Source organism: Macrobrachium nipponense, chromosome 39 (genome assembly GCF_015104395.2).
Source record: "Macrobrachium nipponense isolate FS-2020 chromosome 39, ASM1510439v2, whole genome shotgun sequence".
Taxonomy (NCBI): domain Eukaryota; kingdom Metazoa; phylum Arthropoda; class Malacostraca; order Decapoda; family Palaemonidae; genus Macrobrachium; species Macrobrachium nipponense.
In genome coordinates this window covers 55,273,437-55,300,558 of record NC_061099.1, presented here as the reverse complement: position 1 = coordinate 55,300,558, position 27,122 = coordinate 55,273,437, and the positions used below count along the sequence as shown (strand labels likewise).

The 27,122-nt window shown below is 34.0% G+C and overlaps 1 protein-coding gene across 1 annotated transcript in view; it reads right to left on the bottom strand.

Moving 5' to 3' along the window:
- Positions 1–656: 656 nt before the first annotated feature.
- Positions 657–27,122, bottom strand: part of LOC135210362 (serine/threonine-protein kinase mig-15-like) — a 297,907-nt gene continuing 271,441 nt past the window's right edge. The window contains 6 exon segments of the mRNA XM_064243259.1: positions 657–6,006; positions 6,691–6,879; positions 10,600–10,710; positions 11,163–11,312; positions 21,455–21,625; positions 22,311–22,522. Of these exon segments, the coding sequence (XP_064099329.1) occupies positions 5,923–6,006; positions 6,691–6,879; positions 10,600–10,710; positions 11,163–11,312; positions 21,455–21,625; positions 22,311–22,522 (917 nt within the window). The 3' untranslated portion in view covers positions 657–5,922.

The window sequence follows — 27,122 nt, the reverse complement described above, 5'->3', positions numbered from 1 at the left end:
ACATCATTAGATATGCATGCAGGCACAGAACAGTATTTAGTCTCAAAAATATGAAAATAAAGAACATTGCTCTAAGAAAAAATCTGCGAATGGGGGAAGAGTTTTCCCAAGAATAATTTATAGATACACTCCACTGAAAATTTCGCAAATTGGGGAGGTTGAATTCTAAAGGTGTGGAGGGATGCTGTCATCACTCTTCATGTATTTTGGCAATCATTGGTCAAAGACAAGTCCTGATAGTGTAAGGAAGGAGAAAAAAAAATTAAATAAATAAAAAATATTGCTAAGTAAAGAGCAACTAATTGGGGCTAATCAGCTCATAATAGTTGACTGCTGAAGCACCCCACCAAACTATACTGGAGTAGTAATATGGGACTGTATTTACTGAATTCATCCAGCTTGTTAATCACAATTTGAATTTTTTTCTGTCACCCATTATGTTTATGTAGTTAGTTCATGACTTTCCAGATCATTGTTGCCCTGAATCAGTCATTCTTTTTTTTTTATGTAAATGGAAGGTTACAACTAAATTTCAAAAAAAGGCTGCATAACCTTATCATTGAGCCCAGAATTCTTACCTGGAACCAGTCTGCTGGAAGTAAAATGAAAGACAATCCACAAAACAAAATGAAACAATTGTATAAAAAAAAAGTATATCTGATGAATTCTTTATTGAAATTCATGTGCATATTATAACTGACAGCTATCAGCTCCATTAAAAGTAATGAATGCCTTTTGATCTGTATAATTGTTATACAAATAATGTAAAGTATATACAGTATTTTTTCTTCAAAATTACCATGGGAGTATTGTAAAATAAAGAAATTAAATAGGATAGGTTCAATATATTCACAGGAGTCCCAAGTAAATGCACATATCGTGCCTTGCTAGTAGATGTATAAGTTAAAAAAGAACTTACCTTTAAACACTCATAATAATACAAAGGCTCTGATATTTCTAAAGTATAAAATGACTGTTTAAGCTAATGATATAAAGAGGACAGAATGAGAGAGGAGAGAAAGAATAGTGGCAATCATTGGTTTGCACTTCCTTTATCTTACTAGTGGGTTTTCTTGAACAGCAAACATCATATCAATGATGCAGCAGCATAAAAAATCATGGGAGATCATGCTTTGCAAGAAAACACTCTTGTTTGACTTTTTACAAGCCAAACTACAATTTGTGAATATAGCTGGATACACAGTTGCTGCTTCTCACAAATACGGTATACACTTGCTGGGACACATCCTGTGTAGATTTCACTCAAGTGTAATTGCAAAGTCTGCTGAAATACTCTCTGTACAACTATTGTCCACTGTATTAATCTGAAATAAAGGTCCTTACAAAATTTAATACTGAAGAAATGAGTCATGACATCCTCTTCTGCACTGAATTCCTTCAAAAAGCACACTAAAAATATTTACTTTTTTTTTTTTTAAGTAGCCTTCAATTTTCTTAAGAAGTATTTTTGATTTTTGATATGAAGTTACTGTGAGGATGTTCATGAAATGAAAACAGTAGTACAGTACACTAAAGGATTTCGAGCACTTAATGCAAAAGCAACCAAAATTTCAGACGGACCAGAATCAGGAGAGAGCGTTGTAGAGTGAGCGTGGTGATGGAAATGATCAAGTCTCTGTTATCACCACATCCCACTTCACTGATGCCAAAGAGAAGTTTGGGTACTACTAATATACCTTTGGCATTGAGGAAATATTCAGAATACATGAACACTGTAGAAAATATCTTGCGAATTAGTTTACAAGCACTAATAATAATCACAATATCAAAAGAACAGATCTTACTCAAGCTTCTCTAAAACAACACAGAAAATTTCTTGAAAAGGAAAACTAAATAAGAAAAGCACCATATAAAACAGATTTGAAGCCCATTACATAATACACATACGATCAAAAGATGGTAAAACATCTGAATTCTAACTAAAACCTTTAATACTTTGGTTTAACTTAAAAGCTCAGATTAACATTGCACAGTCTACATTTAGGAATGGGACATCATGATTGACAACTGCATTATGTAAAAAATGGAATGATGTATCAATTCGGTGACACTATCATCAATTCTTGACACAATAAGACAAAACTTCTCATTCCTATATAAAGGCACTGGCCCATATTTAACTGCTATATTTATATAAAAAAAAAGTCAACGGTGGCATTTAGTTGTTTGGTGATATGGCATTAACTGGAGTGGGTGGTGTATGCAGTTTGGATGATATTACTTAATCAGCGGCCTAATTAAATAAAGTCCTGCCTAATATACAGGTTACGAGAATTCATTATTTAAGTTTTATTTACTTTAGTGCACTTTGTGACAAAAAAGAAAAACAAAACACGATGATACCAAACCATTACCATGTGTCAAGGATACCAAACCAAACTTTTACTATTAACTAGTCTCCAAAAAATATGGCAATAACTTCCCACTCATAGTTAAAAAAATAATTCAGATTGGAAACATTACGACCCTTTTGCAGAGGTGTGATAAACTTTCTGGTGTGGCTAAGCAGCTGTTGAGCCAATTGTAAGACTGATAGAAGGAAAAACTGCAAATGGTCATTATTTTTATTGACATTAGATGCTGCAATATATATTACCAACACTGACGGGAATTTTCCAAGTAAGCAGTACTTAGTAAAATTCCCGAAATCACAATACACAGGTTTCACTGGCACATGGTAACGATAATGTATAGTTATAGTGAAGTTACCTAGATTTTCTTAAAACATACCAAATAAAATGTTGATTTGAATAAATTTCTGTTATAAATAAAAAATTACCTATCCATATATATATATTGTCTGTACAATCTCTTGTACAATTTCTGCCTTTTTCTGCAGTATTTACAGATCTATCAGAGATGAATAAAGTAGCTTTATAAAAAGCAATTATGAAGACTAAAACCTGTAATTTATTTCATTACGGAAGCAATTGCCGCATTCTGTAGCAGGTGGCACAACCTACTGCTGCTTAAATTTGGCCAATATTCATGGTTGAAAAATACAAAAATTAAACTTATAATCTTAATACAGTAGTAGTGAATTATCCTTGTTCCACTGGACAACATGCTACATAAATCACTTGCAGCCCAAAACCAAAGATTACCATAATTTGTTCTTATACCTCTCCTGCTTTGCTTGTCTGTTACTAAAACTCTTAACAGTAGATCATAAAGAGAATAACAGACTTAATTCATTCTGCACTGGAAGCACACACAAAAATAATAATGTTGAAACAAAATCTGAGACCTACTAATGTGGAAAATTTTCCAGACTTCTATGTAAGATTACCAAGTCTGTAAGATTACCAAGTTTGGAAACTCAAAAAGAGTACCTTTCTACACCTGCAATTACCTTCGGTTCATGAAACTCTGCAGAAAAAGTTACGTAGAGAGCAAATGCAAGTTAGCTGCTTAAAAGTAAATTCACCAATAGCTTGGGGGTGTAAAATAGCAAAGTAAATAGAAAGTCAAGAAAAATAAAACACTGCAGATGTGAAGAAATTATGCTAAAAACTAAGACTCATACATTTGCAAACTGTATAATTTTGTTATCCTTGTGCAAAACTGAACTGATGATAAAATGTTATAAACGAAACTACTCCACTTTTCATAGGTTGGAAAAAACCAGAAAGCCTGCAAGTTAAAAGCATGACCAGCATGCCGGGTATTATTGAAACCTTGGACTGTACTTGATTACAGCAATACAATCAGCACCCATCTGAAGTCTGAAAAACTGCACCATTAAAACTGTGATGACTTTACAACACCAAATGCTTGGAAACAAAGCAGTAACTCTCTATCATCACTTGAAAAATGAAGTTCCTTAATAATGAATAATTGCAAATGTTAAGTCTGAACAGAGTTGTAGTTAACTTAGGACTAGAACATTACGAGCATCAGCTATATCATATACCCCCCAGGAAAACAGAAATGCAGTACCTAATGAAATATGAGTATCTAACCAAACAGGTTGACTAAGACTTAAAAGGTCAAAAAGTAATCTAATGGCTAGTTAAATCACAGTAGTGTAAATTCACTACATAAGAGAAAATTTAGAAGCACAATAGTACAACTTTAAGCTTTAAATGCTGTTGAGAAAAAGAGCATATTAACTATACCAACTGTCAATTAGTAAAAAAAGTGGGAGTGTGAAGAATACCAGCAAAGTAGAATTAACTATGATATTACAGTCCTTTCCTTATCTATTCAGATTAATACAACCAAAGGAAATAAAGGCAGGGTTGATGGCATTAAACGTGGAATTACCTATGTAACCACCTTCTTTTAACAAATAATACAAAGCAAAATTTATCAAGACCCAGAAAAATTCAATAAAAGAGTGTGGGACAAATTTTAAGGAAATGTAGCCTAAAAAAGTACAGCTGCAACTGGTAGGGTATACACGAGATCTGTGTATAAATGGTGTTAGAGGAAAGGGAAAGATAAAAGCTTTTGGCTTTTGGTTGTTCCTACAGCAGTAGTTGTCACATTCTCAAATATAAAGTGCTTTGCAAAACATCTGTTGGCTGAGTAAATTATAAACAAACCCTAACTTTCTGGGGAAACAATGTGCACGAAACTTTCCATTCATACCAGCTGAATGTGAAATATCCCTTTCTTTTACTAGTATGAAAAAACAAAAACAAGTCAAAATACTGAAACAAGTAGATTGTGAAGACATGCTCTAGTCCTGCATTTTACAATACCACATAAAATGAGTACACAAATATTTAAAACTGCAAACCAACTTATAGGTAAACTTAAAAGACTCATTTTCTGAAACTGTAACAAAGTGGCAATGATTAAATAAAAAATTATAATACAGAAGCAGACATGAATATTTTACAATACTGACTATTACCACCTTAGTTGCCAGGAGTGAAAATATTAAGCAATTTATGACCAATGCAATTTTTTAAGTGGCAAAACATGAGAGAAGAGCACTTAACACAAATAATAAGTTTGAATATATATGAGTTAACCCTGTTATTCTGTTTTCATGTAGGATGCCAATTGAGCAAATTATGAATAATTTTCTCTTAGTACTACAGTAGTTCCCAAAAAGCAATTATTTTAATTGTTAGGTTCAGGGAAGAAGAACCCAACCTGCAAAAATATGGGCATCACATTTAACTTGCAGCCATGAGTGGAGTTTCAAGTATGACAACTTTGCTTCTATGACTTTTTCTGTACTTTGGATTTTGTTCCAATCTCCTGCAGTCAACCCTCAAACATAATATGGGGTACAGTAATTTCTCGTGTGTAAAAATAAAAATTCTCTGGTTATCAATGCACTTGTTGTGGTTACATTTCTGTATAATAGAACACCAATTTTGTGTAAATGCTCATGGTGTAGAACATTGGTAAAACATCAAACAGCGACATTTTCACGGCCTTGCAACAAATTAATTGTAAAAAATATTTTCTGCCAATCTGATCATTTGTTTCAATTTGATCAACTTTTATGTATCACCACTGATATATATAAATATATATGTGTATAGTTTCAGCAACTTAAAAACACTTGTAGAGCCATATCATGAACTACTGAAGTCCTAAACACCCCCACCACTGACCAAGGAGTAGTACTCATCAGAGATTTGGACTCAAAATCAAGAGCTTCGACATGGCTATTTATTCTATGGCAATAAGTCAAGAAGTGCTTCTCCCATGGTTAACTACATAGATTTGTAGCAAATAGGAATGTGTCCATTTCTCATAGTGACTTATTACACTTCAAATATGTCGTCATGGAACTTGAAAACAGTTGAGCACCTGCGTCCTTATTTGCTTGCTGGAATTTTTTTAATAATGTGACAATGGCAGTTGTTCCTTAGGAAGACTCTCCTTTGGTGATAGAACATAGCAATGAAGTATAATGACACTGGCACATTATCAAGCCTACCAGTTTGCCATACCCGGTTTGTTGAGCGTCATGAAGTATATTTGGCACGAAGATCCCCCTTTTGCTGACGAGAAGAACACCTGCAAAAGCGATTTCGTTTCAATCTCGTCAATAAGCTTTTACCTAAATTCTAACTAATTAAAAAGTCCAAATCAAGAATACTAATATGATTTAAACATTGTTCAGGAACTTTCCTAAGACAGACTCTAGTACATCAAGTCCTACTTCAAGTAAAATGTGCCACCTACATAATAGCCCTAAAACCTCTTCAGTAAAAGCAGAGAGCAACAAAGTCTGAAAAAACACTGCTAAATAATAATAATCATTTTTGTCATTAGCTATCTACCTATAACCAATCCTATGAGCATTATCAATAACTAATTATTATTAAGCAGTTTAACCAAATTACTGAGTTACAACTATACTTAATGACATGAAAAAGTTATTCATAAGAGGTCAAGCATGGAGCTATCTCACTTTTGAACCCAACTAATAACTAAACTGGGAGTGTTACTTAAAAACATCCAAACTATTGTACACATATGTATGATTCCTTTTTCTAGTTTTCCTTTCAAAGCAAATCCACTTAATGATGTATTATCTAGGCATCTGGTGATCGTGTGGATCATGACCAAACACCATCATCAAGACCCCAGGTGATCTTGTGTACCATAACCAAGCAACGTTACATCATGAAATAAATGTTCTCACATGAAAGTGGACAACACAATAATTGTTTAAATACATTACAAACTTCATCTTACCTTATCATTACGCTCACAGAGAAATTTCAGCTTCTGTGCCTTCTTGTGCATAAAAACTCCATCTAAGTGACCAGTTTCTACAGAACGAATTTCAATGGCTTTATTACCCCAGCCCATGATCTGACCAGTGCCAATGAATGCTACAGATGTAGGCATTTCTCCCCATTGTAGCATCATGTTCTTTGTCACCTAAAAAGATAGTCATGGTTAATTATACATGAAAATTTGCATTAAAAATGGTTATTAAAATTAATCTAGTTTTTATACAAACCCATGAATCATCAAATAGCATTCAACTATGCCAGATTCGCCCAGGTGCACACAACGGAATATTTAAAAACCTGTTGAAGTACACTTGCTAAATCACACCAGATCCTTGCAGGAAAGTACAATGAAATTCTACCAACTCCCGGATTCCAATACAGTGGAAAGAAGGAGGGTACTAGAGTTTAATGATTAATGGGTTTGTATAAATATTAATTTTTATATACAGTTTGCTGGTACAGGCTCAATAATTATTATACAGTCTGATCACCAATTATGAGGGAGGGCAAAGCACATGAAGTAATTGTAACGGCTAGAAATTTGGTACCAGGAAAACCATTGAGGAGTTGGCATGGAGAAGGCCAAAAGGAATGCTTCCATGAGTAATGTGTCTCCAATGGAAGAATCTCCCAATGATGGGCACTTCCATAATGGGTGTGCCATAAAAAACAGAGAGGACACCCAACAAGCACAAAGGGTTTAATGACATGGACTCCCAAGAAATATTGCACCTGTTCATTATGCCAGACCACTGATAAGGAATATGACTGAACTGACCCCTTTCCCACTGTAGGTACATGGCTCACTGCGACACTGGGTTCCATACATACAAATCTTGAGCCTTACTAGTTACATCAATACAATATAACTTAGCATAGGTGTTTTGATAATGACAGTTGCTCACCCTGGAGGTGGCAGTACCAAATTGTACTTAAAAGTCACAGATGATGAAAAAGCACGGACCTCATTGGCCCTAGTCCCAACTGCTGAACTGCAGAATTATCCTGAATTTACTTGTGGTAGCCAATAAGAAATAAATTTTTTTGGATAAATGCCAATCCTGACAAGCACATGTAGAAACAGAGAGAAGGGAGGACAAACTGATTCCCCATGCTCAAAGGACACAGAAGACTGAGTCTTGGCTACAAACTCCAGGGCAAAAGAGAGACAAGGGCGAACAAGTGACTGGAGTGGAAAACTTCTGAAAGAACATGAAGCTGACTCCCACATTTAAAGGAAACAAATTTGAATAAAAGTGGTCTTCATGGTCAAATCTGAAAAGGATGTATCTGATACAGTGGTTTAGCAGGGCTGGGCAGAACCAAAGTCATGTCTAAACTTTGAGTTTACTCTAAAACATGAGGAGAAGATTTGCTGAAGAGGTGGAAAAAGTCAGAAATACCAGCATTCCCAATGGTGATACCACGTGTCTTCTGACCAATGGATGAGGCATTCCATCCATGCCTTCCTCATATGCTGCTTATTATAAAGAACTGCTTTTCCTCAGCATGGCAGGAAAAATAGTTGTTCTCAATCTAATGGCCATGAGCTAGACTGGTCCTCAAGGAATAGCCATACCTCTTGGCATACCAAAGAAGTTCCTTGAGAACAAGTCATGAACATAATCAGTGATTATCCAATTAACCTTCACCATTTCACAGCTACCAGAACTATCACCAATTCTCAATGAAAATCCCTATAAGCTTTACAGCAGCTTTTGGTCCCATCGTTAGCAGTCTCTTATGACTCTTCTTCATGAGAGATATGATGCCAGCCTTAACTTGTAATATGTCCAGCTCTTTCTACCATTTCAAGATCTACAGACATTCTCAATATTCTTTTCACTCAACACCATCCCCAAACCCACAATAAATTTGAACACATCTCACGATAAAGTTCTTTTGTTTGAGGATTCTTATGTGGAAATCAGTGAGAATTTAAGACCTCTTCAAGATGGTATTTGACACTCTTTCAACCCTTGAATCCTTCCATGATCTGCTCATGGAAGTCTTACTGTATCACCCTCAATGTTACTTAAAATACAACTCTAACTGGCAAAGCAAAATACCACAAGCAAAAGGACATCAATCAAGGAAGCACATACAAAGTAAACTATATAAAAGTAATTATATTAAGAAGTGAAACTCATGTGCTCAACAAGAAAACACTTGCTTCCAGTCTGAACTGCTCAAGTGTGTAATATACAACTGGGAATATCAATCCACAATTTGGTCACAGCTTGAACATATTAGAATACTGAGTAGTACTAAATCTAACAAAAGAAAAGAGCAAGACTCTCAGAATTAACTGCACATCTAGTATGACCAAGGTGCAACAGGTGTATGAAAACAATCAAATCCCCATCTTGGTCCTCTTGGCCCTAACTTTATCAGGTTGGAAAGGATGAGACATTCAAGACAAGAACGAGAAAATATAGTAAAGCTCACACAATGAATGATACTTTACATCAAAAAAAAATATCCAGTGTAATACCTCTAGTTACATAATTCTGTCTTCTGGTATTTTCTGTAGATTAGATTACATTATAAAATTTTTGGCACAGCCAAGCGCTGGTATTTTCTGTATTCCAGGAATTTTTGTTGAATTAACACTAAAAATTTACAAACTTTAAAAATAACAATACAAAAATTAAACTATATACAAAATCACATAAAAATGTTGTAATGATGTACATAATAATGTCAGCCAGGTAAACCCAACTTCCACAATAACATCACTCATGACAGTAACCATCTGGTAGATAGTCTCCCTAATCATCCCTTGAAGGGGGGGCGAATGCTGGCCCCCAAAATTATGAGGAAAACACGTTACCATCTGTACTAGCTAACTATTAACATAACAATTAAAGCTCACACCCATGTGTTCAGCAAACGTGAAAAAACATAGATAATGGGCCGAGATTCCATATGACAATTGCTGTCTAGTTCACCTACCCTCACCAGGTAAGGTTGGAATGCTTACCTTATATTCATTAAAACTTTAAGGATGTTAATACTGTAGTTTTTTTTGTTACAAAAACTTCTATTGTTTGCACTGCAACTTACCAACTATTACGACAGCCACATTACAAGAAAACTAACACAAATGAGTACTACTTGTTTGCAAGCAGCAAGTCACTTGAGTTTCATTAGTGTGAAGTGACTGACAAACTAAGTTGAACCAAATGTTGCAGTGAAAAAGAATTACGAATCTGTGGTCACACTATATAAATTGTTAAAAATTTTTGTGGTACAGGAACCCATTTTTTCCTGCCTTTTGCGTGTATTTTCCAAAATTTACATTCTGTGAGAGTGAGGTTCATAACAAAGAGAGCAACAATCATAAAAAACTTGAAAGATGTAGGTAGCACTAACTGTGAAACATCATTTGGTGAGCTGCCATATAGTTGTTTCATTACCAATACTATATCATCTAAGCCTCTTCCTTGCTCCAATATAAGCAATTCTAAAATCTATGATGTTCAGCAATGACAACTTCACCTTCCACATGACCCAGCCAACATTATTGTTGAGCAATGATACTTAAATGTACTGTTTTATACTCTAATTATTTTCAGCACTTAAACAATTCAATAAAAATTATTACCACATATATCATGAAGCTCATTCTTTTGTGTAACTTGCTATATTGTATGTGCCACTCACAAAAAAGATTAAATTCTAACACACAAGAGGTTATGACGTTACACACTGTTCTATGGAACCATCTACCTACCAAAGTCAATGTGCATTTTCTCAATAAATCTAGTATCACTTGGATCTCATAACTGTTAAAAATTTAAACTTTTCCTTATTACCACAAATTTAGCCACTTCCACTCAAAACACTTCCGATCAGTACTTACCCTTCCATAAGTATTTACATATACACCTTCATTGTCGTAACAAATAAGTAACTGAAGACCATTACTATTAGGTAGCGTTACTATAGTGTGTGGTGTAATATTACCCTGGATCTGAAATACGAGCAGAGCGTCAGCATGCTGTAAAAAGTAGCTCATGAAAAATATCAAATATTTTTATCATAATTATTTGCAGTCAAGTGATTAAAGAATACCATGACTAATCAAACCTGTACATGAGTAAATAATTCTGTGAATCAATGAAACCTTCCTGAACTTTACTTGTAAGCAGTATGTATACTCCACATTCATAAATATGTATGTTATACCAGCACTGTATTTGTGATTATTATTATTGCTGTTCATTAGCTTAACTAGACCTCTGAGGTTGAAACTTCTTTCTCACAAGTTAGTTCACAATATATGTACAGTTGGGTATTTTAATATTAAGAAATTATTGAAATAGGTAAGTGCCAATCATTTTTAATTTTGCCTAAGTACTACAAACATTTTGCATGTGCAAGGCAATACAAATAACATTAAATACTACGAAATTCTGTACTTACATGTTTTGGAAGATAAATGTCATAAACCTGACCAGAGTCAACATCTACTGCGTGGAAACCCTGAGTGGAACCATAGACCACTTTCAAACGTGAACCTTCCTCTACAGTTAGGTCCACTAAACAAGGTTTCTGTACTAAGTCACCAAAACTCTGTAATGAAAAGCAGTGATGCTCAATGAAATCATTTGCTTATTCTATGGATAAATAAAACTGGGCTATTTGAAAACTAAAGGTCATAAATGTGAAATTATTAATTCTAAATTTATCAGGATTATTAGTGACTTTATTTCAAAATCAGACACCAAACAATCCAATACTATGCTATTGTAATTTAACCCACATCACCAAAAGTGGGTAAAAGCACAAGTCCTACCAACCACTAAACACTCCTCTTCTAAAATATGCTTGTTGAAATGTTTAAGACACTATTATTATACTATTGTTTCAGTAGATGAAACCTATTCACATGCAACAAACACACAGGGGCCACTGACTTGAAATTCAAGAAGAAGAATGAGTTGTTCATTAGGCAGAAGTAAGAGGAGGTAAAGGGTAATACATAAAGAAGAGCTCCCAATTACTGAATAATAAAAAAAAACTTAATAAATAAATGAATAAACATATAAGAAAAAGTATTAAAATGCAACTCAAATAGTACGGCAATCCCCAGCTTACAACAGTTTCAGCTTATGATGTTCCGTGACTGCGATGCTTTTCAATTATATTCATCAAAAATTATTTCTAGGTTTAAAACGCATGTTCTCGTGTTACAATGCCGATCAGACAGAAAATATGACCCCAAAAGGGCAAAACACTGTATATATACTTGAGTAATATTCGACAGCCTGTAATGCTCAACCATATTTTTACTGCATATATTATGATTTTAGCTTATATCCCTTGTAGTGTTGAGTTTGGTTCTGGCAATAAGCCTATGCTATGATAGCAGTTGTTACTGTAGCCTAGCCTAAGATTCTGACATCTAAAACTAAGAGGCTAAAAGCTTATGATATGCCTATAAAATGTATAAATAATCAGTATGTAGTACTCATTTCAAATAATTAATAACTATAATAAAAAAATTAAATAAACAAAAAAGCTCCAAAGCTTCATTGTTTGCAATCTTTTTGTCAACAATACCGAGTACCAAAAGATTGCCAAGCAACCACTTTTAACTAGCGCAGAGTATAGTAACCATACATTTTTATTATCTCTCCTCAGCCACTGAAACTACAGAACAGTATAATAACCATTTATTTCTATTCTTTTACCCTTACTGGAACCAATATTCAGCTCTTCAGGGCGGGTAAACTTTGAGGTTGGCAAATTTCCGAAAAAAAACACATCAATGGAAAGAGGAAGATATGCAAATGTACTTGGTGAAAGAAAAAAATTCTAAAAAAGTTTCCCTGCCTTCCATTAGAAGTTGAAAATTACTATTTACAACCTCTTGTGGGTCCCTTTTATGAGACAATCGTAAATTTTACCAACTTATATAAGTTTTTTTTTTAAATAAATAAATTTATTTTATTTTGTAAAATTATACTTACTAATCCCACAAAACAGATAAGAAATAAAAGTAGTAACAAATTCTTAGCCCATTTGTTGAAAAATATTTACATAAATTTACCGAGAACAAAGATTCAGTAACTTTTTTTTTTACTTTCATGTATTTTCTAAAATTTCTTCGTAAAAGACAAGAACAAAAGCCAACAGCAACCCCTTGGTATATTTATGAGCAAATTTACGAAAAGACGTCATGTGCGACACAGATGCAGAACATTCCCCTTTCAAGTCACAAGCACTACTGAAGTACTAAGATGGCCACACTTGTGATCTTAGTCAGTATAAAAGTTACCATAAGTAAATTTATGGGCAATAAAAGTATTGGCACCTCTTTCCCGCCCGATTCTTTCCAAATTGATGTTTACCTACAGGATCAATTCTAGAAAATATTTGCTAGCTCTGATGAGAGCAGTCTTTGATGTCAAAAGTAATTTTCTATCTTATGATATTTAATTAAAAAGCTTTTTATTGAAATGTGTTGCATGATTAATTTTTTCAATTTACAGCATTAATTTATCAAAAAAATAAAAAAATAAAAAAATACATGTCTTTTTGTGAATCGTAAATGAAGTTATCAGCTTACAAAATACAAATGGTGGCTAATAGTTTGTTTACATTCGGGAAATGTAGTTTGCACTTAGCATTGTCCGCCATTTGTATTTTGTCAGCTAATAACTCTTCATTTACGATTCACAAGGAATTATGTATCTTTTTATTCTTTTGATAGAATGATAATGTAAATTTAAAAACTTAGTCATGCAATACATTTAATAAAAGAAAAAACCAAACATTTCTTAATTAATTATCATAAAATAGAAAATTACTTTTGACATCAAAGTCTGCTCTCATCTGAGCTAACAAATATTTCCTAATAGCTCTTCTTCTGTTATAATGTCATTACACATGTTTCATTATAGCTGTTGGTATCTCCACTAGGTAAAGATAGATTAAAGAATATAAATGAATGGTTATTATACTGTTTTGTAGTTTCAGTAGTTGAAGAGAGATAATAAAAATGTGCATGAATGGTTATTAGTATCCTGTTCTGTAGCTTCAGTGGTTGAATAGAGATAAAAATGTATGATTACTATACTGTGCACTATAGTTAAAAGTGGTTGCTTGGCAACCTTTCAGTACTTGGGAGTGTTGACAAAAAGATTGTAAACAAAAGAGGTTGGGAGCTTTTTTTCTTCTGTTTATTATAATTATTAATTATTTGAAATGAGTACTACATACAGATTATTTATACGTGTTATAGGCATACTGTAAGCTTTCAGCTTCTTAGTTTTAGATGTCAGAATCTTAGACTAGGTTACTGTAGCGACTGCTAACATAGCCTAGGCGTAACGCCAGAATCAAAACTCAACATTACAAGTGATATATGCTAAAATCATAATATATGCAGCAAAAATGTGGTTGAACATTACAGGAAGTTGAATATTACTCAAGTATATTCTGTACAGTGGTCCTGCCGTACTCACAGGGATGTGTACCAAACCCCCCATGAATAGTTAGAACCCACGAATAGTTGGGACCCCTATAAAAATGCTTAAAACCTCTGATTTTGTTAGTTAAAAATCAAGAAAACCCACTAAAAATTTTATACCTGGTTTTTTTAGTAGTTTCATCACAAACAGAACTATGATGAAATTAAAAAACAAGAATTTGTGGATATTTTTCATATAAAAATACTGCGAATAGGCAAATTGTCCGCAAATAGTGGGGTGAATGTTTCAGAGAGAAATCCATGAACGCGTAAGTCCACGAATCCGGAGAACGCAAATACAGGGGTTCAGTGTATTTTGCCTTTTTGGAGTCATATTTCTTCCATCGGATTGGCGTTGTAAACGAGAACATGGGTTATAAACCTGGAAATAATTCCTGATGAATATTAATTGAAAAGCATCACAATCTCGGAACGTCGTAAGCCGGGGGTTGCCTGTACTATTTTCCAGGCCTTTTAACCCTTTAACACCGAAGGGGTATGATAAAAATCGTCTCCCGTATGCCGAGGGGGTCTCGGAGTGAGTGCCGAAGCAGAAAAAATATTTTATCAAAAAATCACAGCGCGCTTAGTTTTCAAGATTAAGAGTTCATTTTTGGCTCCTTTTTTTTTCATTGCCTGAAGTTTAATATGCAACCATCAGAAATGAAAAAAATATCATTATCACATATAAATAATGCGATATATGATAGCGCAAAAACAAAATTTCATATATAATTGTATTCATATCGTGCTGTGAGCAAAACGGTTAAAGCTAACGAGTTTATTTTTGTTGTTGTATTTTACACTAAATTGAGATCATTTTGGTATATAACACATTATAAAACAATCAAAGCAACACAGAGAAAAAATTATCACAAAATTATGCATGAATTCGTAACTCGCGGACGTAAAAAATGTTTTTTCAAAAATTCACCATAAATCTAAATATTGTTCTAGACTTCCAATTTTTTTCAAAATGAAGATAAATGATTGAATAATTACTATACTGTAAGAGTTTTAGCTTACAATTGCAGTTTTCGACCATTTCGGATAAGTTTAAAGTTGACCGAATGTCGAATTTTTTTTATATATTTTTTTACGTATATGTAAATATTTCAAAAATGAGAAAAGCTACAACCTTCAATTATTTTTTGTTGTATTTTACATGAAATTCTGCACATTTTCATACAGCAAACTTTATGTAACGGCTAATTTAAAATGGTGCAAACATTACGACAATCGGACGAAAAAATTTCTGATTTTTTCGGAAGAGTTACTGCGTGGATGTAAGGAAAAAGTTTATTTCATAAATTCGCCATAAATCGAAATATTGTGCTAGAGACTTCCAATTTGTTGCACAATAAGGTAAATAATTGACTATTACTAGAATGTAATAGTTTTAGCTTACAATTGCATTTTTCGACCATTTAGGTAGAGTCAAAGTTGACCGAAGGTTGATATGTTGGCACTTATCGTTATTTATATTAAAATATTTCAAAACTGATAAAAGCTACAACCATGGGTTGTTTTTAGTTGTATTCTACATGAAATTGCACACATTTTCATATATAAAACTTTATGTAACGACTAATTTAAAATGGTGCCAACATTATGACAATCGCACGAAAAAATGTATGATTTTTTTTAGAAGAGTTACCGCGCAGACGTAAGGAAAATGTTTTTTTTTTTCATAAATTCACCATAAATCAAAATATTGTGCTAGAGACTTCCAATTTGTTGCAAAATAAAGGTAAATGATTGAATATTACTAGAATATAAGAGTTTTAGCTTACAATTGCGTTTTTCACCCATTTCGGTAGTTAAAGTTGACCGAAGGTTGAAATTTTGGCACTTATCGTTATTTATATGAAACTATTTCAAAACTGATAAAAGCTACAACCATGAGTTGTTTTGTGTTGTATTCTACATGAAATTCCGCACATTTTCATATATAATACTCCATGTAATGGCTAATTTAAAATGGTGCAAAAATTATGTCAAAGTGACGAAATAATTTCTGAGATGTGTCGCTGATGCTTTTTAGTGCGAGAAGAAAGAAATTCGCGCTTGTGCGCCTGGGTAACGATTGTAAACAAAACAATGCCTTGATCCGTGAGTTCCCAGCATCCCACAAGGTGCGTGATTCAAAAGTTTTCGACTTGTAGGCCTATAACTATTTTTCCACAAATTTTTAAACAAACTTTTTTTCGTCGACGTACTGTATGTCGGTTCGGCACCCAACAGACAATTTTCATTGACGTTTAACACGTCCAATCGGCGTTAAAGGGCTAAAAAACCTAGGGTAAAATTTTCAGTGGTTTTTTCTTGATTTTAACTAACAAAATAGGCCATTTTCAGCATTTATAGGGGTTCCAACTATGCGTGAGGGGGGTGGGTGTTTCTGGTACGCTTCCACCGCAAATTCAGGGGGGACAGATGTAATACATAATATAACTCCAATTATAAATTCATATTTTAAACAAATAAAATAACGTCTCCATTTCACTTTTAAGCAAGCTCTCTCTCTCTCTCTCTCTCTCTCTCTCTCTCTCTCTCTCTCTCTCTCTCTCTCTCTCTCTCTCTCTCTCTCTCTCTCTGACCATAAAATTATCTCATCAATTCAAATTAATGTTCAACATAAAAAAGAGAAGAAAATATTACCAAGATTAGACTACTGTCGATAAGACCTAAAAAACTAAAGGAGTACGTTAAAAATCTTGAGTACAACGAGAACACAGGCATAGATAAACACTGGGAAGCCTTTCATGAGGAATACACAGAAAAGTGCTCTAGATGTATAACATTAAGGCAAATACTAACAAATGGAAACCCTCAGCCTAAGTGGTTCAACAAAGAAACTAAAAATAATATAAGAGAAAGAGACATATTGCACAAATCAATGAACCCACACCCAACACCAATAGAAGCAAACAGGCATAAAGAACTCTGTAGATTGGTGGACAAATTAGTAAGAAATGCAAAGATAAATGAGGATAAGAGAGTTGCATCAGTTTGTAAAGAAAACACAAAAGAATTCTTTGCACATGTTAATAGTAGGAAACAAATAAAAAAATAGCATAGGTCCCCTAAGGGACAATAGAGGTAACCTGGTGAACTTAGACTTGGAAAAAGCAGAGTTATTGAATAAGTTTTTCAATAGTGTATTCACAACTGAAGACATTACCACAAAATCAGAACCTGCTATTAAATATAAAGGGGCAGAACCATTGGACAAAATAATATTTACAGAAGAGGACATTAAAAACATAATAGACAAAATCAACAAGTTCAAATCTCCTGGCCCAGATGGGATTCATCCAAGAGAAATTAAAGAGCTAAAAGAGGAGATAGTTCCTCACCTATATAAACTCTACAGGAAAAGTGCTGAACAAAGAAAGGCACCAAAAAGATGGAAACTAGGAAATGTGCCCCCAGTTTACAAAAAAAGTCCAAGAGAAGAGGAGGGAAATTGACCCTCTTACGCCGAAGGGGTATAATAAAAATCGTCTCCCGTATGCCGAGGGGGTCTCGAAGTGAGCGCCAAAGCAGAAAAAATATTTTTTTCAAAAAATCACAGCGGGCTTAGTTTTCAAGATTAAGAGTTAATATTTGGCTCCTTTTTTTGTCATTGCCTGAAATTTAGTATGCAACCATCAGAAATGAAAAAAAAATATAATTTTCATACATAAATAATGCGATATATGATAGCGCAAAAATAAAATTTCATATATAATTGTATTCAAATCACACTGTGAGCAAAACGGTTACAGCTAACAAGTTAATTTTTTTTCATTGTATTGTACATTAAATTGCGATCATTTTGGTATATAACACATTGTAAAACAATCAAAGCAACACAGAGAAAATATTATCACAAAATGATGCATGAATTCGTAACGCACGGACGTAAAAAATTTTTTTCAAAAATTCACCATAAATCTAAATATTGTTCTAGAGACTTTCAATTTGTTTCAAAATGAAGATAAATGACTGAATATTACTATACTGTAAGAGTTTTGGCTTACAATTGCAGTTTTTTACCATTTCGGACGAGTTAAGTTGACCGAATGTCACATTTTTTTTATATATTTTTTTTTATATGCAAATATTTCGAAAGTGAGAAAAGCTACAACCTTCAATTATTTTTTGTTGTAATTTACATAATATGTACATTTTCATATATAAAACTCTATGAAACGCCTAATATGAAACGGAGCAAATATTACGAGAATGCGACGTACGCATTTGGGAGATTTGAGGCAGAGAATCCACTTGCGGAGGGAAGGAAAGTTTACTTTTTAAATTCACCATAAATCTAAATATTGTGCTAAAGACTTCAAATTTGTTTCAAAATGAAGATAAGTGACTGAATATTACTAGACTGTAAGAGCTTTAGCTTACAATTGCGTTTTTTTACTATTTCGGTAAAGTCAAAGTTGACCGAACATGGTTTTTTTTTATTTATTGTGATTTATATGCAAATATTTCAAAAATGAGGAAAGCTACAACCTTCTATCATTTTTAGTTGTATTCTACATAAAATTGCGCACATTTCCATATATAAAACTTTATGTAACGGCTAATTTAAAATGGTGCAAACATTACGACAATTGCACAAAAAAATTTATCGGAAGAGTTACTGCGCAGACGTAAGGAAAAGTTTTTTTTCATAAATTCTCCATAAATCTAAATATTGTGCTAGAGACGTCCAATTTGTTGCAAAATGAAGGTAAATGATTGAATATTACTAAAATATAAGAGTTTTAGCTTATAATTGCGTTTTTAGACCATTTCGGTAGTCAAAGTTGACCGAAGGTTGAAATTTTGGCACTTATCGTTATTTATGTGAAAATATTTCAAAACTGATAAAAGCTACAATCATGAGTATTTTTTTGTTGTATTCTACATGAAATTGCGCACATTTTCATATATAATACTCCATGTAACGGCTAATTTAAAATGGTCCAAAAATTATGTCAAAGTGACGAAATAACTTCTGAGATGTGTCGCTGATACTTTTTAGTGGAATAAGAAAGAAATTCGCGCTTGCACGCTTGCGTAACAATTGTAAACAAAACAACGCCTTGATCCGTGAGCTTCCAGCATCCCCCAAGGCGCGTGATTCAAAAGTTTTCGCCTGGTAGGCCTATAAGTATTTTTCCACGAATTTTTAAAAAACTTTTTTCATCGACGTTTAATACGTCCAATCGGCACTGGACAGACAATTTATGTTGACGTTTAATACGTCCAATCGGCGTTAGAGGGTTAATAGACCAATCTGCCCAACGTTGGTCGTTTGCAAGATTTTTGAGTCCATAATTGCAGATCGAATTGTGGATCCCATAGATAGAAACAATTTGTTGTTAAACAGCCAACACGGTTTCAGACAAAACAGACCTTGCCTATCAAACCTCTTGGAGTGTTTTCATAACATGCTTGGTATTTACGACCGTAGTAGAGCAACAGATATACTCTACTTTGATTTCCAAAAGGGCTCTATCAGTCCCACACAAGAAACTAATGACAAAAGTCAGAGCTTTAGGAATTGTAGAAGAAACAGCAGACTGGGTCGAAGACGGGCTAACTTACAGATAACAGTCGTAATAAATGGTGAAGAATCAGAATGGGCAGATGTAACAGTGGAGTTCCTCAGGGTTCCATCCTTGGCCCTCTCTTTTTTTTTATTTACATTAATGACATTGATGTAAATAGCAGGGGAGCCAAATTTGCAGATGACACTGCAGCGACACCAAACTAGGTGTAAATGCGGCAGACCCAGATACAGTGGAAAGTTGAGGAAATGATCTAATGAAACTAAGAGTGGTCAAAAAATGGCAAATGCCTTTTAACGTAGATAAGTGTAAAGTGTTACAAATAGGAACAAACAACCCTCTTGCCAGCTACACGCTGCTTGGGAATGACATAAATAGTGTAGAGCAAGAGGGGGACATTGGAGTCACTATTACCAAGGACTTAAAATCCACAAAACAGTGCATAAAAGCAGAAAAGAAGGCACAGAAACTAGTGGGATACATAAAGAGGCAGTTCAAATACAGAAACAAGGAAATGGTCCTGCAGCTCTATACATCAGTAGTTAGAGCCTATCTTGAATATGCAGTACAGTTTTGGTCACCAACACTAAGAAAAGACATAAATAGATTAGAAGGAGTACAAGCAAGAGCCACAAAGCTAATTCCATCCATTAGGCAAATAGGTTACCAAAGATGACTAGAGCCTGAACATGTATGGCTTAGAAACATGACGACTGTGAGGACAACTAATAAAAACATTTAAAATACTGAAAGGCATAACAAAAGTACAGTAACCTATTTACATTTAACAAAAGCCAGACAAGAAATAATGGATAGAAACTAGAACTGAAGAGATACAACACATCCCACTGTGGGAACTTCTTTACATACAAGATATGTGAGACGTGGAATAAACTGCCACCAGAAGTTGTAAACAGCAACAGTGTGGAAGAGTTTAAAAGAAAACTAGACAAAATCATTAGGACACTGTGAATGCACAGTAAAACCTGCTCCTACAGATAAGTGAGCATACGATGTCTCCTCGGATGGACTAACAAGTCTTTGAGACATCCTAATCCTTGTAACTCTCTCTCTCTCTCTCTCTCTCTCTCTCTCTCTCTCTCTCTCTCTCTTCTCTCTGCAATCTTCACACACCCCTACGTATATTTTTACAGGCCATTTATTTCTTTATCAAGGGTAATGTATTAAGCTAACATTCAAATGAAATTAAAGTAAGTATAATTTTATTTAAAAGTTAGCTTCATACTTAGGGAGCATGATTAGGGTCATATTTAGTGTTCACACTCAAGGACTAAGCACTTATTAGCATATTTAGAGACCATGGCAAACTTACACAAAAATGCCCCTTGTGCAAGGGGGTCTGGAACCTAACCTCATCTAAGTTTGGGGTATTACTGTAATCCTGCCCGTTAATTATCCTAATCATGCCAGATCAGTGATTAACTACCTGTATTTAGATTAATAATATACTAGAAAAATGAAACTAATTTAGTTAGCTAGAACTTGGCAAGGCATAAATCCACGGTGAAAAAACAACGTATGGGCTATTTTCTGGTTATAATCTTGTCTGCATAATGTGTTCATAAAAAAATATTCATTAGAACAAAATGTTAAAAAGTTTATCTAGAATGTACTATCACCAATTCTGTACTTTGTGATCTTAAGGAGGAGGATATCAAAACACTTACCTTAAATGCCATGAACTTATGGTATGGCTTTGGTGCCCACGCATAGATTTCAATTGAGTCACGTAGAGCAATAACTAAAAACTTGATGCGCTCATATTTGACTATCTTGAAATGGACTGCACCATGCAAATCACCCACATTGATCCAGCCATTACGCCTTTCTACTTGTTGCTGTAAAACAAAATAGATGATCAGTTCAGAAAGTATAAGTTTTTTTTTTTTTTTTTTGCCTTACACTTCTTTCATGAATCTCAATATGATTATACAACTGTGCACAAATTAGAGTAATGCTGTAGGACCTGTTTAACTATTTTTGCTACTTTAAAATTATTAGTTCGACCTCATAATGGCAAATAATCAAATAATCATCATATCCTGATAAAACTGCATAAAGTGTATGTTATGGATGATGGTGTAAAAAGTTTTCAATAGGAGATTAACAAAATACTATACAATACCAATTTAAAACAAAGTGCTAGGTTATTATGCTGTGGAAGTGCAGATTGTAAATGACAAGTCATACATAAATACAAGGTCATTCCATTTATGAGGTACATTGTGAGGGTAAACCTGTCAAAAACTAAAATTAAAATGTGTCCTTTTGGTGTAAAATGTATTAAAACTTTGAATACTATTGCAGTAGCACTTCACTAAATGCCTTACAAAGCCTTTCAAACCCTTTATGTACTGTATTAGCATCTGACTTTCATTTTCATTATAGCTGCCTTCCTACAATTATTACTAGGAAGACTTAGGGACTCAAACTGGGATTAAAACTGAAACCATACTCTTATATATAATAAACTTCTTTTGACAGAAATACAATTAAATATTCTTTAAAATGGAAATTACTTACAGCATCTGTACGAAGAATCTTGGATTTCAACCACGAGAGATAATAAACACGAACTCTATTCTTTTTCCCAGATATAGTGACTAATATATTCTGATCTGAAAGGACTTCCATTTGTTGAAACCTTCTTCTAGAAATCAACTGATAAACTTTTCCTACTCCAGATCGATCAAGAAGCATAAGACCATTTTCTGTGCCAATAAGTAGGTTAACACCTGAAAAGTAAAAGAAATATTTTAATCATGTGCAATTCATCTGAAGCTGCCAAATTCTTCATATTCAACTATGTGATAAGCAATGACACAGTACTCCTTAGAGGAAACCTGATGAATCTTAGAATCAGAGTAAATGAAATGGGTGTTGGGAAAAGTTAATTTTGTTATCTTGACATTCAATGAATTTGTATCTTTTTTTGCTGATCTCTAATAATCAGCTGTTTAAGTGTTATTGCTGGTATGATTTACAACCGCCTAGACCTGTCTTAATAAGTGTTTTACAGGGTAGTTTTTCCGATATAATATGTGTGAACCTTCACTGTTATCCACTCTACTAGCAGCAAAAACCCTCAGGCCTACAAAGACAAGCCTTCATATTCTGTACTACCTACAAGTGATCTTCTTCACAGCACTTGAAACTTAAGTAACAAGCAAGGGTGGTACTGTTCATACAGCTTCTCTTTTTACTGAAAGCTTGTTCTGTTTTTAAGTCAGCAGGCTCTTCAGGTTTTTATCTTTGAGCTACACTCTTTCAAGTGGTTAGTTTCATTTCACCAGGTGGTAAATATGATTTACTTTTTTTTTTTTAATAAATATCCTTGTCCATTGTCCATAAAGGTTGTAAAGACATTATTGAAACAACCATAATGTCTTTACAACCAGAGCCTCAAAATCTTTCACTACTTTCCTGTTGCCTACATACACAATAAAACTGTGTAACATGCTTCTCACTCTCTGAACTTTACTGTTGTCCTTGTATACATTAAATAGTGTAGCATAAGCTATACTGTATACATATATTTCTATCTTACTTTAAACATCAAACAATAGGTTATTCTTTATACTCGCACTCTTCGTTATAAAATTAAAATTGAGTACTGATGTGTAAACTGCCAGTCCCAATCCAGGAGATTATTGGGTAGGATGATTTGATCAAATAGGACATATGAAACTTGTAAAAAAGATAACTCTAAAAACTAAAAATAATTCTTATGATGACAAGATCGTTGTGCCCAGCAGGACTTTAAGTAGGCATGGGGTGCAAAGAATCCTTAGGCATTATATGAAAAAGGAAATCTAATTAAAAATGAGCACTATAATAGTGGGAACAAATGTGATATTTCAGAAAGGTACAGAAATAGAAATGCTGCCTAGAAGAAACTGGACACTTCTGATTGTAAGGCAAAATATACAGCCACAAAAACCATCAATAGGCACACAAAGAAATGTGAAATATGGTGTTAAAAGACAAAATGGAGATATGCAATCCAAGATGGCCTCAAAGAAAAGGACTGAACTGCTATAACATAAGTAGCACAGACTGCTGAAAGTTGATGAAAACAAGAATCACAAGATGTAAAAGGGCAATTTTTCAAAATAAATTGTTAAATCTTTACCACACAAGAAAAACAGAAAATGTTAGAGAAAAGAGGGAGCTAAAAGATAGGTGGAAAGGGTAGTGGATGGGCTAGGAATAATGGAATAAATCTCAACACAACAAAGGGAAAAAAGAAATTATTCAAGAGAAAAAAGAATGACTATGTAAAAAGGGCAATTATTCATAAAAAAATCCTTAACCCTCAGTGGACAGACATGCTTACAGGCAGTCCCCGGTCTGATATCAGCGAGGGTTCTGTCCCCGAGGGTGTGCTGATAAGCGAAAACTGTCATTCACCAAAACCCAACAATTTCTGGTACCACAAAGTTGCTTATGGCACACCATAAGTACCCTTTGGGCATCCCATATGCATCCTTATGGCGAACCATAAGCACCCTTAAGGCATGCCATAAGGCATCTTATGTTACAGATAACCGGAACTTGGCCTGTTATGGTGCCATAAATCGCCGATTTTACGGCGTTAGACAAGTCCCATAAAACCGGATCGCCATTAACCGAGACCTCCGATAACTGGGGACTGCCTGTAACAGGTTTTGGTTGAACATGGGAGTGACTCTTGTTGAGTAACAGTATTATGTGGGGGGAATCAGGTAGAAAAGAGGTGCCATTACTTCTATAGCCTATAAATTCACTAATAGCAACTTTTATACTGGCTAAAATCAACTCGAACGGAGGATCTAGTACTTCTCTCACAATGTCTTTTTATAAATTTGCTCATATAGTATATGCCAAGGGGTTGGTGTTGGTTTTGGTTATCTTTTATGATAGCATGTCAGTTATAAATGTAACTTTGCAAAGAAAAGTACAAAGAAATATCAGAAAAAAAAGGCATAAAACCAAAAAAAGTTATTGCATCCTCATTCTCGGTAAATTTATGTAAATATTTTACAAAAAATTTACAATTGTCTTGTGAAAGAGGCCCCACAAGGGGTTGTAAATACTATAGTCATTTTCACCTTCTTGTGGAAGGTAGGGAAAATTTTTTTTCATTTTTTTGTTACCCCATGTATAATTGCATATCCTCTTTTCTTGATGCATTTTTTCTTAAATTAGCTGACCTTAAAGTTTTTTATCAACTTCTAATATTCCCAGGTGGATGCTATTCTCAATTCTTCTTTGATAGCTAAATTGAAATTACTACCGATATACTGAAGTTATCATTACAGGCAGTTCCCGGGTTATGACGGGGCTTCCGTTCTTGAGACGCGTTGTAAGTTGAAAATCGTCATAAGCCGGAACATCGTCAAAAATCCTAAGAAAGCCTTACTTTTAATGCTTTGGGTGCATTGAAAACTATGTAAACTGCATTCTTATTGCATTTTTCATAAAAAAAAAAAACTTTTGCATTTTTGATGTCATATTTCTGCAAAATAATTTCTGATGAATATAATTGACCAGCGCCTTAACCTCGGAGCATTGTAAGCCAAACCCGTCGTAACCCGGGGACTGCCTGTATACGAAAAATGTAATTTTCTCAATCATAGAAGGGTTACGGTTTTGGCTTATAACTCCAAACCTACAGCGAATTTTTCAATGAAATTTTCTAAGAATATAGTCGAGAGGTGTACGAGTCTGTACGTGAAATATCGGGGAAATTTTTTATTCTTAGATTTTTTCATCAAACACTTCCCTTAATTTGAAAAATTCCATCTCCATGCATTGAATTTGCTCAGTGTTTCATGGTAAGCTTGTCTACATGTACCATCAAACCATGGTTGGTCATTTGGCCCAAATATGATGACCTAGGGAAATTTCTTTTTAAAATAGTCATCAATATTTCATTTCACTACTTCTTGGGATCAAGATCTAATACAGCATCTGAAATATTTGGTGCCTGACAGGCTTCAATAATGTGGAATCTGAATTTAGCCACTAGCTGCACTTTGCATTAGTCTCCACAAATACTGAATGAAGCTCTTGAATCCTGTGACTGGGCCATACTAGCCATTTTCAAAAGACATTCATACATAGAATCACTGACATTTGGATTGCAGTAAACAGCAAATATGTAAACATTGTATACAACTTCCTGAAAATTTTACTGAAAATTTAAAAACAAAGAACTTCATGGAAGTTGCACTAAAAATTTTTCTGAATGATAAATAGATTGTCCTGACAAGTATATAGTACAGCCATAGCATGCGCATGTGGAATGCTACAACAATAAACAAAGTCAGGAATTACAAACTTGACCTTTGACTTGTTACTACTTAAAAGTCTCAAAAAAAAAATCAAACCATACTTATAAGTACATCTGTAGAGATCATGAAAATTTGAACTTAAAACCTTAAAAATCTGAGTAAAGTACTTGGCAATTTTTTTTTTTTACTGTAATGAGTAATAGGCCCAGGGTTCAGCTCAACATCTCCCAAAGAATTAAACTCAACAACATAAAATCAGTATAAAACTGTTTGCCACAACAACTGGGATCTCTAGCCCAAGACCATGGAAGGCTACAGTATAATGGCTATGGCAAAGCCCAAGGTTGGAGAACAAGGTTTGTATTCAGAGAAACCTTCTTATACAAGGGTTGCCTACAAAGGCAAGAGCCCCTTCTACCCACTGATTTGATTTCAGAGTGCCCTTCTCCTAAAATAGCAGCCTGCCAAGGCTAAAGAATCCCTTCTACCATAACTTGTGGTAGCCGGGATGTCTCATCCTGTAATGATTGTTTTTAAGAAGAGCCACATTAACCCACAACCCAAAAGAACTTCATAAGAGTACACATCCAAAATTAATGAACATTGTAGTTTGAGGTACCATATTTTTCAGTAATCTTAACTTTTGACCTTACTGATCAGTTCTCTTTGTAAACAGAAACACTATCAAATAAATGGAATTTATTTGCATTACTACACAAGGCACCAATTCCTACACCTTATCTGGATAAATTACAATATATACCTCTAATCTGGTCAATTTTAGCATTTATATCACAAATTTCTGTTGCCATTTAGTTATCTGATTGGTGTTTAGCCGTGGTTTCATCAGCCCATTCATTTCCCTTTACATTGTTGTCTAACAGATATATTCTTTCCTGCACATCTCTACAGTTGAGGATTTCTCGTGTCTGGGTGACATTTTTCAACCTGTTTTCATTATAAGAAACACTGGCCAATCTTAATTAACCAAGTAAAACTAGAACAGGGTTGGATTAGGTCTGAATTTTTATTTGCTATTTTCCTTTGCTTACAAGGTTCC